Source organism: Hippopotamus amphibius, chromosome 1, assembly GCF_030028045.1.
Source record: "Hippopotamus amphibius kiboko isolate mHipAmp2 chromosome 1, mHipAmp2.hap2, whole genome shotgun sequence".
NCBI lineage: Eukaryota > Metazoa > Chordata > Mammalia > Artiodactyla > Hippopotamidae > Hippopotamus > Hippopotamus amphibius.
The window spans coordinates 21,651,619-21,665,625 of NC_080186.1; the positions used below are offsets into that span (position 1 = coordinate 21,651,619).

The 14,007-nt window shown below is 53.2% G+C and overlaps 1 protein-coding gene across 4 annotated transcripts; it reads left to right on the plus strand.

Moving 5' to 3' along the window:
- The first annotated feature begins 1,740 nt into the window (after window positions 1–1,740).
- On the plus strand, window positions 1,741–13,521 carry THEMIS2 (thymocyte selection associated family member 2). Of its 4 annotated transcripts, XM_057747372.1 has the most exons (7): window positions 1,741–1,834; window positions 4,153–4,293; window positions 6,520–6,930; window positions 8,576–8,729; window positions 9,117–9,648; window positions 11,892–12,045; window positions 12,475–13,521. In XM_057747372.1, the coding sequence occupies exons 1-7, from the start codon at window positions 1,741–1,743 to the stop codon at window positions 12,525–12,527; spliced, it is 1,539 nt and encodes a 512-aa protein (XP_057603355.1). In that variant the 3' UTR covers window positions 12,528–13,521. The 4 variants fall into 4 exon arrangements, with proteins under 4 accessions (XP_057603355.1, XP_057603347.1, XP_057603361.1 ...); XM_057747364.1 differs by having other exon boundaries at window positions 8,576–9,648; XM_057747378.1 differs by lacking the exon at window positions 8,576–8,729 and having other exon boundaries at window positions 6,520–6,839; window positions 9,073–9,648.
- Window positions 13,522–14,007: the final 486 nt, after the last annotated feature.

The following is a 14,007-nucleotide window of genomic DNA, read 5'->3' on the forward strand; positions in this document are numbered from 1 at the left end:
AACAACAACAAACTGAAGGACATTCTGCAAAATACCTGACCAGTACCCTCCAAGATGATCAAGGTTATAAGAATGAGGTCAAGGAAAGACTGAGAAAGTGTCACAGCCAGGAGACATTATGACTAAAAGTACCATGGAATCCTGGTTGAGATCCTGGACCAGAAAAAGACATAAGTGAAAAAAACAGACAAAATCCAAATAAAGTCTGCAGTTCAGTTAACAGCAGTGCAGCAATGCTGATTTCTTAGTTTTGAAAAAATTCACCCTGGTAATGTGACAGGGGAATTTGAAACTAGCTGAGGGATGTATGGGAACTCTCTACTACTTTTCAACTTTAGTGTAAATCAAAAATTAAAGGGACTTCCTTGGGGGTGCGGTGGTTAAGAATCTGTCTGCCAATGCAGGGGACATGGGTTTGAGCCCTGGTCTGGGAAGATCCCACATGCTGCAGAGCAACTAAGCCCATGTGCCACAACTACTGAGCCTTTGTGCTGTAACTACTGAAGCCCGCATGCCTAGAGTCTGTGCTCCGCAACAAGAGAAGCCACTGCAATGAGAAGCCTGGGCACCATAAGGAAAAGCAGCCCCCACTCTCTGCAACTAGAGAAAGCCTGCACGCAGCTATGACGACCCAAATGCAGCTAAAAAATAAAGTTAAAAACAATTAAAAAACAAACCACCACACACACACCCAGGCAGAAATAAAGAGTAGAAAGAAACAGCAAAATGTTAGTTATATTTGGGTGGTGAGAAAAGAATGTCCTTTTTATTTGTCAAGGGTCTTTAATTAGGGTTTATTCTTTTTATTTTAAACTTTTGTTATTTCTGACTAGAAGTCTTCTGTTACTTTTATAGCGACAAAAAATGAAATAAAGCATTTTGCACAATATCTCACATAATCCTCACAACCAGCTCAGAAAAGTTTCTTCCATTTTATAGATGAGGAAGTTAAAAGTCAAAATAGAAGTGATTTGCCTAAAATTATATAACAAGCAAGAGGAGGAGCTGAGATTTGAACCTCAGTCGGTCTGACTCGTGAAGGACAGGGAGCTGGAAAAGCCTTATCTATCCCTCTGGAGTCAGGAGAAGTGGTTGGTCTCTCTCCTAAGCAGATTTCTCTTTAGCCCAAGGAAGAACTTTTAAGTAGAATTGTCCAGAGGGTATGAGCATGCTGGAAAGGTAATGAGTCCTCCGTCGGTAGAGGACCGTGGAGTGTCCCGGAGAGGGATTCAGGAGACCTGATGCTCTATCTTCCTCCTCAGACCCAAAGGGCTGGGCTGGGCTGTGTCCCTCCTGTGAGACTCAGAACTGCACCAGGAGGGCCGCGTTTCCTCGTTCTGAGAGGACGGTAGGGGGATGGGGATGACCAGGGGTGGGTGGGAGTCGGAGGTTTCTCCTTGATCTTCAGCCTCGTCCTCCCTCCACTGTTGGGTACATCACTGATGACTGGGCACGTAGGGACCAGCTTTTATTTACTCAGAGCCTCCCGGGTGTCAGGTCCTGGTCTTGACTTGCCAAATCGTGCCACCAACATGAGAGGTGGGTGCTGCAACCCTCGTAGAGACAAGGGAACTGAGGCCGGGAGAGGGAGGTGGAGCTTCCCAGAAAGCAGGGTCGCATCCCCACGCCCCTGGGAGGGGCGCTCCAGCCAACCCCGCCCCGCTGGGCCGGCCCGGGCGGGGCTGCGGGGCTCGGCGGCGGGCGCGCCATTCAGTCCGCTCCCAGCGAGCTGCGCGGACCATGGATCCCGTGTCGCTGCAGGACTTCGTGTGCGCCCTGAACCCCGCCTCCCTCCCGCGTGTGCTGCGGGTCTGCTCGGGGGTCTACTTCCAGGGTGAGTGAAGGGCCGAGGCCCCTGCGACCCCCGGCCCCGCGGCGGACAGGTTCTCCCTGCCAGGGCGTTAGAAACCTGGGACACTGCGCCCTGGGTGCGAATCCCAGCGCTGCCGCCGCTCAGGCTGTGGGATTTGGGGCCACACTCCAACTTCTCCGGGCCACGGCTTTTGCATCCGTGGAATGCGGGATCGCTGATTGCCCCGCAGTGCAGTGATGGGAAGTCACTGAGCTCAGATACTCATTTGGGTGGAACCGTGCCAAGCTGGGGTGGAACCGAGGTGCGCATTGCCTGAGGTCCGACTGTGCGGGGTCGCGGCATTCGGGCCCTCGCGACGCCGATCTGTTGCTTGATTCTGAAGCGTCAGGTCAGCCCTCCCGTCCGTGTGCCCTCCCACTCCTCCCCCTTGACACCTATCTACATGTCCTTCCTTCAGTCCCTCCATCCTGCCTTTGCTTGGCATTGGGCAGTACTTGATCCGATCAACTGTTCAGTTCTCAGGTAAAATGACTCCTCCTCCGGGAAGACTTCCTGGCTCCTTGCATACCCGTACATCTGCCCACCTGGCCGCAGCCTGCCTGGTTCACAGGGGTGGTACACACCTGGGGCTTAGTCAGTAGTCATTGCCTGAAAGAGCGAGGTGGGGGGGATTGACTGGCAGTGAAGGGAGAGGCTGCTCTGAGGGTGAGGAAGGAGTTGCAGGCAACTGAGTGGGAAAGGACGAGGTGGAGGAGAGGGCGAAGCGCGAGTCTGGGTAGGGTGGGGGAGGCTCCTTCCTTAGAGAGCAAACTATGCACCAGTGCCCTGCCCTGTCCTCTTCCCTCCATCGGCTCCCTTGCTCTGCCACAGCAGCTTGCACTAAAGTGTTCCCAGGCCCCAAGTGGGGTCCTAGATCAAGGGTGAGACACATGGAGGGCCCCACGGGGGCAGGACGGGCCACCACACTGTGGGGTCTTGCCAGGCCCACTTGGGAATCAGGGATCTGGGTTCAAATTCCGCTCTCTCTGGGGGCTTCCTGAAGACATCTGTGCTCTGTTTGCCCTCCTCGCAGCATCCCCACCCATCTCAGTATTGTGTGTCACAATACTTGCATTTCCTCATTCTGCCTTCCCCGAGGGTGGGGTGAGGGGGGTGGGAAGTGGTGGGAAGTGGCGGAAATGAGGGTAAGAGAAGAACCTGACAGGGTGAGAGTGTGGGGGTGGGGGTGAGTTGGAGGCGGGCAGACGGTGATACGGGTGGGCAGATAGCTGTGGTCCCTGCGTAGTTAGGAGCCGCAGTTTGGAGGCAAATGTCCTGGGCTGAGTCCCAATTCTGCCTCCTATTACCTGATAATCTTGGGCTGCCCATTCACCCTTGTCAAGGCTCAGTGTCCTTACTTAGGAGAGAAAAAAACTGTCCTTCCTTTCAGGGGCAGTCATGGGTCTTAGGTGCAGGGACACATCTGCAGTACTGAGCACAGCGCCGGGCATATAGTAAGTGCTCAGCACCAGGGCTGCTGCTCTTACCAGCCCCGAGGGTCTGTAGACAGAACTGTGTGTTTTGTGAGCCTGTGTGTATTTTCCTGGGGATAAGGGTGGGATTTTCATCAGTTTCTCAGGGCTGTTGCGAAGGGCCCTGCTGGGGCTGCCCTGGGGGTGGGGTAGAGTCAGGTGCCCACCTGCACTGTCTGTCCCTCGTTAGCAGGATGGGGGGCCTGTGCACCGTCCACGTGTGAGAGATCTTTATCGAGCATCTCCCATGTTCTGGATGCTGCTTTAAGCACTTTAAACCAGGAAAGTGGGGCTGCTGTGCTTGAAAGTGGGGGCCCAGAACTCTGCCTACTGGGCCCACCCTGTCAGTGGCCTGCCATTCTCTCCTGTGCTTCCCTGAACAAGTCATCTGAAGAAGAAAGCTCCAGTGTGGGTGTTTGGCTCTCTGTGATTTCGGGGCAGTCACTGAACCTCTCTGGGCCTGATTTTGTGGCTGTCTAAGGGAATTGGGATTTACTGGGTTGTTCACTCACTCATGATTTAAACACACACTTGGAGGCTGGGCCTGTGCTGGCTGAGATGGATCAGTCCTGCCCTGTGAGCTGAGTTCAGGAGGCAGGGGAATGTGACCACGGAGGGTAGAGTCAGTGCTGAAAGAAGGCAGAGCAGCATTTATGCTGCCTGAGGACAGCTGAGCCAGTGGCTGATGGGCGGGGAAGACAGGGAAGGGCACTGCAGGCAGCGGAACAGCGTGTGCAAAGGTGTGGCAGAGCGGCACCGGTGGGGGAACACGGCACAGGCCATCCGGCGCTTGGTCTTTGCTGAACGGGCGAAACTGTGTCTCTGCAGGCTCCATCTATGAGATCTCTGGGAATGAGTGCTGCCTCTCCACAGGGGACCTGGTCAAGGTCACCCACGTTCGCCTCCAGAAGGTGGTCTGTGAGAACCCGGGGACAGGCCAAACCATTGATCTCACTGCCAGCTTCCAGGGTAAGTTTGCAGGGGAAACCCCTATTTCCCTGGAACCGTCCAGGCACACCCTCAGACACATTGACCCCAGCACAAACTCCCACCCCTCTGGGTTGGCACACATGGCTCTCACATCCGCCACTACCCAGCCCCAAGCCCAGATGTCCTCTGAGTGCTCTGACCGTGCCCTGAGCTGGAGTGGCTGCATTCTCTCCGTGTCCCTCTCTGATTACACCTGCCTCTTGGCTGGGTCGTTTTTGTTTCATGTCTTTGTGCACACGCCTGTCTTCGTATTCGCTTCCACATTCACCCACCAAACATTTATTGACACTTGTTGTGTGTGCCAAGCCTTGTGCTGGGGGCTGGGGGTGTGGGGCTCAGGGTGAACCAGATGCAGCCCTCTCCAGCGGGGAGCTTCCAGGATGGCAGTGAGGAGAACGGTAGGAGTAGGCATCAGTATGGAGAGGGCTCTGGGCAGGAACGGCCTGCCTCAGGGGTCTGTGCGGGCTTCCTGGAGGAGGTGGCGCCTGAGCTGGAGGAAGGATCCCAGCTAGAGGGAGTAGCACGTGCACATCCGGTGCTCCAGGAACCCCTAGTAGCACAGTCACTGCAGGAGAGGCGTGTAGTGTGGTGGACCGTGGGCCTGGACGCTGAAGCCAGCAGCCTGGATGGGAATCCCAGCTCTGCCGGCTATTCGCTGTGGTCGTGGTGAGTTCCTGTGACTTCTCTGTGCCTCAGCTTCCTCTTCTATAATGGCGCAGTCAGGCTTGATGTGAGGATTCAATGAGTTGCCACGTATGACGCACTCAGAACAGGGCTGGGCTCCGAGCAGGTGCCCTCTGAGCGCTTGTTCTCAGTATGGTTTCCTGTGATCACCAAAGGGAACTGGTGAGGGCACGGGGTCCAGGTGAGGGGCTCATGGTGGGAGGTAAACGGGAGCCAGACCGCGGGGCGGGGGGTGGGGGGCGCTTGTGTGGGGCGCGGACACATTTTAGTCTTTATTCTTTATTTTGAAGGCATTAAGCAGCCAAAGTGACGTGTTTTGTTTTGTACTTTGAGGGTTGTTTTTTTTTAATTTGAAATAATTTCAAATTTACAGAAGACTTGCTAGTACTCCTGTATACTGTTTATCCAGATTCACCAGTCATTAAACATTTTGTTACATTTGCTTTCTCTCTCTCTGCATACTGTACACACACACACACACATATATATGTATGTGTGTGTGTATCTTTTTCTGAACCATTTGAAAGTTACAGACATGATGCCATTACATCTAAATATTACTCCTAATATTCATTGTATCTCCTAAAAAACAAGGACATTCACTCACAAAACTGTAATTCAGTGATTAAATTCAGGAAATTTAATATTACGATACTACTGTCTAACCCACAATCTGTATTCAGATTTCACCAGCAGCCCTAATAATGTCCTTGATGACCCAGTGTTTGCCTTCATCCAGAATCCAGTCCCAGATCGCACACGACATCCAGTTGGCCTCCTTTAGTCCCCTTCAGACTGGAATAGTTCCTCAGCCTTCCTTTGTCTTGAGAGCAACAATTTTTGTTTTTTCTTAAATGGAGAAGTATTTATGAAGACCATGACCAGCTGTGGATGAATCTCAAGCCCCTCCCCACTTAGCGCTAATGATTATCTGTATCCATGAGAGCAACATTTTTGAAGAGTCCAGATCAGTACTTTTGCAGAATGTCCCTCAGACCGAGTTTGTGTGGTGTTTCCTCGTATAGCTTTGCGTTGAGGGTTTTGGGCAGGAAAACCCCGGAAGCGATATTCTGTCCCGACATGCGGTATTTTAGGCCAGTCTGGTGGCAGGAGAACGGACAGGATGAGGGGAGGGTAAGTGGGTGGTCAGAGGTCATTTGGCTGATAGCTCCTGGGTTTCTAGTGTGGGAGGGAGGATGGCACTCACCCACCCAGAATGGGGTGACAGGCGCTACTCTATGGGAATGGAGCAGTGGTGAGGTATCTGGAGGCAAAGATGGCAAAGTTAGAGGCAGGTGGGGTCAGGAGGGAGGAAAATGTGGCAGTCAGTGTGTCTGTTCTGTTCTGTCTCTGGTGACAGTTCCTCCTGTGAGACGCAACTGCCCCCATCCCTGCCCTCACTGTCCATTTGCAATGGTCACTTGCCGCCTCACCCCTGCAGCCAGACCTGGGCATGGGACGTGCAGCCCTGGGCCCAGCAAAGGCCTGCCCCACCCTGACACCCCCTGCTGTGCCCCACAGGCCGCTTCAGCTCCTTCACCAGCTCCCAGAGCTATGAAACCCTGGAGGAGCTGCTCTCTGCTGCAACCCAGAGCTCCAAGCAGCTGCCCATCTGCTTCATGTCGACCCACAGAATCACCACCACGGCCAGTGTGGTGCCTGAGGAGCAGCCCCTGAAGCTCGAGGCTGTGGAAATGCACCACGGGACCCACTGTGCCCGCTGCGTCCTGTATGCCGGGGCCCAGCGTGTCCTTCTGCACCTGCCTCTGTCCCAGAAGGGGCCCTTCTGGGAGCTGGAACCTGGGCCCCCTCAGACTCTGCTCCAGGTGCTGCAGCACCCAGCTCTGAGGGACACCCTCCTCACCTGCCCTGACCTCCCCTGGTGCCCCCTGACCCTGATGCCTCAGTACGAGGTCGAAGCCATCATGCACAGTGAGTTGCCCAGGCAGGTGGGTGGGGGCGGGGGCGGGAGGGACAGAGGGGGCCCTGGGGAGCTGCTCGGATGGAAGATGCCCCCTATCCCGCTGAGTAGTCCAGGGATTCCAGGTGGTTTACCTGGTGTATACAATGTAACAGAGTAAGGATTCCCCAATAGTGGAAGTTAAGTGCAAAAGGAGATAGGGAAACGGGATAACTTGAGGGAGGTCCCACGTACTTTATAAAATTGGTCAAAAAAAAAAAATGGGGCAAAAGTTGGGTTGTGAGCTTGCCTGCAGCTAGGACAAAGACACATAGTGTTACAAAGTGAAGCCTTGACCTTTTGCTCAGGAGAAATACATTTTCCTGCTTCTGGGGAGGGCAGGGTTGTTTATGAAGGGCCTCCCGTCCAGGAGGGCACCTTCGGGCAGAATCCCCCAGCTCTTTCACAGGTTACTGCTTAGGAGAAGCTGGTGGCCACACCCAGAGGGTGAGGCAGAGGCAGAAGCAGAACCTGGCCAGGTCTGGCGGGTTGGAGGCCATGCTGGAGCAGAGGGAGAAGAATAATGTATTCTTATAGGGGGGCCCCGGGGCACCCGCATTCTCCTAGCTCCACTCAGGCTTGGCCTCTGACTGGCCAGGTTCTGCCTCTGCGCCACCAACCCTGCTCTGCATGCTGCCTGCAGCCTGACAGGACTGTCCTAAGAAACAACCTATGCTTTGTGTGCTGGTTTTTTAAAGATAGCAAGTTGGCTGCCCTGGAGAATGAGGCAGCTCAGGTGACCTATAAAGCATCCTGAAGGAAAAAACCCACAGTATAATGAACCCACATGCACCCATATCCCAGCCTGAACCACGTATCACCTCATCTGGCACAGGGCCAAAATCCCAACCACGGGGTCTGAGGGAAGTCACCACCACTCCTCGGAGCCTGTGTTCTCATCTGCAAAACGGGGAGAACATTCCTTGCTCTGTCTTCCGTGTGGTGCAGCTCAGACAACACAGGGGGTTGGCCAGCTTTCCTCCCACTCTTACAGAGCTTGTGCACCAGGCGCTCGCTCTCACTGCCAGGACAGGAAGCTGTCCAGAGTCACGGAGTCGGTGTTTTTCTTGATTTGATTTTATCTATTTAAACCCAGAAAGGTTTTGGAAAGACAGCTTGTAAGATTACATTGAAGATTCAATTAAGATTTTAAAAGTGAACTGATTCAGTGATGCTAAGGAAGCATCGAATTATTATTATTTCACTGTGATCATAGCCTAGTGGTTATTATTACTTTTGAAATTTTAATTCTCCCTTTTCGCGGTACCCACTGAAATACTCACAGATGGCAAGATGTGATTATTCTGATTCGAAATAACCCAGTGGAGGGGGAATGGATAGAACGGGGTGTAAATGAAAGAAGACGGGCCATGGGTTAAATTTCGAAGCTGGGTGACAGGTACATAGGGGTTCACTATACTATTCTACCTTTATAAATATTTTAAAAACGTTTTATAATAACTTTAAAAAGAGGTTGCAGGAAAGAGCGGGTAAGGAATCTGGTGCAATAGGAAAACACTGGTAGGAAAGAAAAGATGAAGACAGGAACGAGGTCAGCAGGCATGGACCTCGGAGGGGGGGAGGGCGCGCCTCTGAACTGACCTCTCCCCTCGGCAGTGCGCAGGACCATCGTCAAGATCCCCTCCACCCTGGAGGTGGACGTGGAGGATGTCACCGCCTCCTCTCAGCACATTCACTTCATACAGCCGCTGCTGCTGAGCGAGGCCCTGGCCCGAGGAGGCCCCTTCCCCCTGTCCACGGAGATCCTGGAAGTTCCGGAGGGGCCCCCCATCTTCCTCAGCCCGTGGCTGAGCTCCTTACAGAAGGGCCAGAGGCTCTACATCTACGGCCTGGCCTCGCCACGCTGGCGGTTCCTGGCCTCAACCAAGGGCCGGAAGGTGCCCAGACACTTCATGATCTCCGGGGCCTACCAGGGCAAGCTGCGGAGGCGGCCGAGAGAGTTCCCCACGGCCTACGACCTCCTGGGTGCGCTCCAGCCAGGCCAGCCACTCCGGGTAGTGGCCATGAAGGACTGTGAGGGCGATGGATTGGAGAACCCCGGGTTCACCTCGCTGGCGATGGGTGACAGGCTGGAGGTGTTGCAGTCTGGCCAGGCCCTTGGGGCTCAAGACAGGGACATAGATGTCTTGGTGTGTCGGAGGTTGAGTGACCAGACTGGGGAGGACGAGGAAGAAGAGAATGAAGAGGTGGAGGACCAAGAACAGATTCTGCTGCCCCTCTACTTCTCTGGTGGCTTCGTAGAGGAGTTGAGTGACGGCCGGCGCTACAGCCTGCAGGATCTGACTGACCAGTTCTCACTGCCTTGTGAGGTCAAGGTGGTGGCCAAGGATACCAGCCACCCTGCTGACCCTCTGCCCTCCTTCCCGGGCCTGAGGCTGGAAGAAAAGATCACAGAACCCTTCTTGGTGATCAGCCTGGACTCCAACCCTGGGATGTGCTTCGAGATCCCTCCCCGGTGGCTGGACCTGACTGTCGTGGAGGCCAAGGAGCCGCCGCCAAGCCAGCCGGCTGGGTCCCTCACCGTAGCCACAGTGGAGGAGCTGACGGAGGCCTTTTACTATCGCCTTCGAAAGTTACCAGCCTTTGAGAGTCAAGCTCCCCCGCCCAGGCCTCCGAAAAGTAAGGGCCTCAGTGGGCAGAAGCAGATCAGCAAGGAGAAAGGCATCAAGGTATCAACAGAACCCAAGCGGGCAGGGAGGGGCCACCTGTCGGGCTCACTGGGGTCCTGCCGTTTCTTGTCTGCCTGGCATCACGCTTCTCTTACAGTCGTACGGAAACTGTAGTTTATAAACGTGCGCACTTTGTACCTATTATTCGATCCTGACCATCCCGACACTGGCTTCATTATCCATATTTTACAGTTGAGAAAATGAGGTCTCAGAGACTCTTAAGACTCACCCAAAGACACAGTTAATAAATGGGGGCCTGAACTGGAGCAGAAGTTTTGTGACTCCAAGTTCAAGGTGCTTTACCTTGCTCTGCTCCCCCTTCTGTCACTCCCTAGTTCAAGCTACAGCATTTTTCACCTAAACTCTTTCAGCAGCCTCTTCAACCCCTCCCCACAGCTGTCAGAATGGCCCCCCACATCCTTCCCTGGTCACCAAGGGGCCTCAGCCCCATCTTCTGAAACCTTCCCTGGCTTCCCATTGCTGGAGGTAATGCAAACCCCTTAATGTGGTATCCAGGGTCCTTTATAGCTGACTTCAGTCTCACCTTCCCAGGCCCATCTCCCACCACCGCTCACAGCTTTCAACCATTGGCCAGGATTCCCGCCAATCCTTTTGCCAGGAACATTCTTCCTTCTTTCCGGCTCATGCGCAAAGCTCAGCTCAGGTTTCCTCCAAGGCAGTGATAGTTCTCCCTCTTCTGTATTCACACTGCACGCTGCACATAGCTTGTGGGTAGAGGGCCATGTAGTTTTAATGAGTCGTACTTGGTCTCTCTGGCTAGAACAAGAGTTCTGTGGGGCAGGGACCTCCCACTCCAAGGCAGGCAGAGAAAGCGCCAGTGAGTGAGAACTGAACCAAACTGAATCATGACGACGGGAAAGAACGAGTCAGAAACGCTAGGTTCGCATCCTGGTTTCCTCACTCTGTGACCTGTACTCCTCTGGGCGTGTTTCCTCACCAGTGAGCCTGGGATAACATCACTAACTCTCAGTGCTGTCGTGTTAGCCTCTCCTCGTGGGGCGCTTACTCTGGGGCAGTACCTTATATGTACTGCCCCCGCCCCCCAGCTCTCATGACATCCCTCTGAGGTGGGCACTGATAGCTCTTTTTACAGTTGGAAAAAATGAGGCACAGAGAGGTAAAGCAGTTTACCTGAGATCACACAGCTAGCAAGTGGCAGGCTAGGGGTTGAAACTGGGTCTGACCACATGACCTGAGCACCAAATTGCCATTCTGCTAAGAATGGGGGGGGGGGGGGGGTTGAGGGGATAGGGGGGTAATGATCTATATAAAAAGCACTCTGTAAACTGTAACAAGCGTATTGTTTCAGGATGTGTAGAGACTTGTACTTTGTACTGTGTGGGGAGGTATGGGATGGCAGTGGAAGTTAAAAAGACGAACGAACCCTGAGCGATCTCAGCCCCGGAAGGGGCTCACGTTCATGGCGCAGGGGATAGGGTAGTCGTTTTCTGACAGAACCAGGAAAGACGGGGACATCTGAAACACAGGCCTTGTGACAGAAAGAATGTGGTACAAAGAGTTGAGACCTACGTCCCAGCCTTGGTTCTTGCTTGTCGCCCTAGAACCAGCAACTTTCCCTCCCTGGGCATCAGTAAGTTCTCCGCTGCTCACCAGGGAGCCGTGCTGTCTGCTCTCAAAAGCATGGTGTGGTGGAAAGAGCAGTGGCTTTAGAGGTCACAGACATGATTCTGGGTCCGAAGCTTGGCCTAGCCAGGGATCCCCTGTGTGAGGCTTGACGTGGCACACTTTCTGAGCCTGGTTCCTCACATGTAAACTGGGAACTCAAACAGCTCTTCAGAGTCACGTGAGGGTGAAATGAACCGATATGCATACAGCTTCTGGCACGTGGTAGGAGTTCAATAAAAGTCCTCTTCCTTCTGGGACCCCTCTCAGCTTTGCACTGTTTGTTCTGAGGCTTTGTGACTACTTTTTTTCCCTCCTTCAGCAACAGATTTGTAGGACAATGCCCAAATCCCTGTGAAAAAACACAGAGACACCCTGTCTTTAGCCCCCAACCCTGTCATCTCCCACCCTGGCCCCTTTCTCCCCTGCCAAAGAACATTTCAAGTGCTAGTAGCAAAAACACCTGGAGTCCTGAAAAGCCCTACCCTGAAAAGGAAGTTCAGAGGGGAGCAGAGAAGTGACGTACGAAGGAAATTGCATTTCACGGACTCTGCTACCCCAGTTTTTGGGACCCTGCTAACTTCTGCTTTTTCTCCCAGTCTTCTCAGGTCTCAGAATTGCAGGAACCATCTCTGCTGCCTAAACGCAAGGTGAAGACCTTGCCACAGGTCACCAAGGACAGCTCCAACTTATACAGTGGGATTCCTGGCTACAAGGGCCTCAGGTCCACTAAGCCCATCACTCAGGATGCATGTGAGTCCGTCAGCCCCTGTTCACCCCTGTCTTTGCTTCTCCCCTCCCCCACTCTATTCTACTGCTGCTTTTGCCTCTGACGCTGCTGGGCATCCCTCAGCAGGGCTCTGCCCGTGAGCAGACCCTTCTGTGGGCCCAGTTGGATGGACAGTCCTATATGGGACAGGCTTAGGCTGAAGGGTCCCTCCTGTCCTTCTCCCAGGGGCTCCAGGGCCCTGGCAAGAAAAGAGAGTTCATCCCCCAACTACCCTCCCCAAAGCACACAGGAGAATGTCTGGAAAATGTTCAGACACAACAAACTGGTTTCTGGGCTAGCAAGGACCTTAGAGCATCCAGGCCAAGCCCTCCCCTGCTCAGGGGAGGAAAGTGCTCTACAGGGGGGAAGGAACCTAAGGCCAGAGATCCTCACTGACTTGGATTCTTTTGCAGATGACGACCATGATTATGAAGAAGTACTTGAGCGGTTTCCAAAAACCCTCTAGGTGCTGGAGGAACCTCACTTCCTAACTGCTGTTTCTCAGGGAGCCCGAGACCCCAGCCAACTGTTACGAGCCTTTAGAGGACCTTGGACAAGGTCTCTCAGAAATCGGACTGTGGACAAGGAATGGCTGTGTGGGGACTGACTGGAACTAGGATGGACTCTGTACCAGCTTCCCTCGGTTCTAGGTTCCTGCCACCCAAGGCTGGCTTCTCTAGGCCCAGCATCCAGCACCTTGCATTTGGCGCTCTCAGCCTCGGAGCTTTGGTATCAAGTAGCCAACTGGGTTCTACTCAATCCTGCATCCCCAATACCAGGTGTCCCACTGGTTAGTGCAGAAAGGAATCCAAAAGACTGCCCACCTTGGTGATGGTGGCACAGTACCTCCTGCCTCTTGGTAAAGGGGACTCAATCCTGATCACACACTGCACTGAGAGCCTTTTTTAATGTTTGCCACTCCCTGCTCTACTCTCTCCTCCCGCTCCCCCTCCCCAACCCAGGCTCTCAGCCCCCAAGGGACCAGGACTGCCTTCCTCATCTCTGTAGCACCCAGCACATGGTAGTTGCAGGTGACTATCCAAGATTATTTCACTTTAAAACCACAGAATAAAAATGACATTCTGAGCTTCCGGAAAACTGATAAGAGATGATCACTTATTAAGTTCTGTCTGTGTGCCAGACTCTTTACCAACTCTATCTAAATCCTGAACTCTCTGAGGTAGACAATGGCCTGGTTTTAAAGATGGGGCAACAAGCTAGTCTAGCATGCTTCAGCAGGCAGGCTGGTCATGGGCCTGGGTTAGGATCCCTGCTCACCACCTGAGTGATTTTAACCTCTCTAAGCTTCAGTTTCTTCACATGGAAAATGAAACTAAGTTATCTACCTCAAAGGATTGTTTTAATGATCGACTGAGATAATATCTGTAGGGCATTTAGCAGAGTGCCTGGCACATAATAAACATTCAATAAACATGTTAGTATCATTTTTGTTGACCCAGATCAGAGAGCTGTACCTGTCTCTAAAACCAGCAGCCTTTCCACATGCTCACACTGTCTCCTAGTCATGGACTTCATCCCAGTGTTTAAAATATACCATGTTCCTAGGCTGTGGAGACAGAGACTGGTTGGAGAGCCTCACCATCCAGTAAAACAAGATAAGAGAAGACATACAAGCCTGTGTCTATGCAGAGAATAACTCAGCTCCCAGCTTAGGCCTGTTCAGTGAGTAAGACCACAGGCTTCACTTCCTAGAAACAGTGAGACTTCAGTTTCTGGGGCTATTGCAGTCACGGAACTAAGCACCCTGGTCTGCAGAGGACAGGAAAGAGATAAAAAGATGGTACGAGTTTCCAGTGGGGGTGGGAACCGAAAGAGGGTCAAATGTCCACTCCTGGCTTCTAGGCACAACACCTGAGTGTGTCTTTCCTATGCCTGCTAACACCCCTCTGGCTCTGGACCCATGTACTTCCCAGGCTTCCACACCC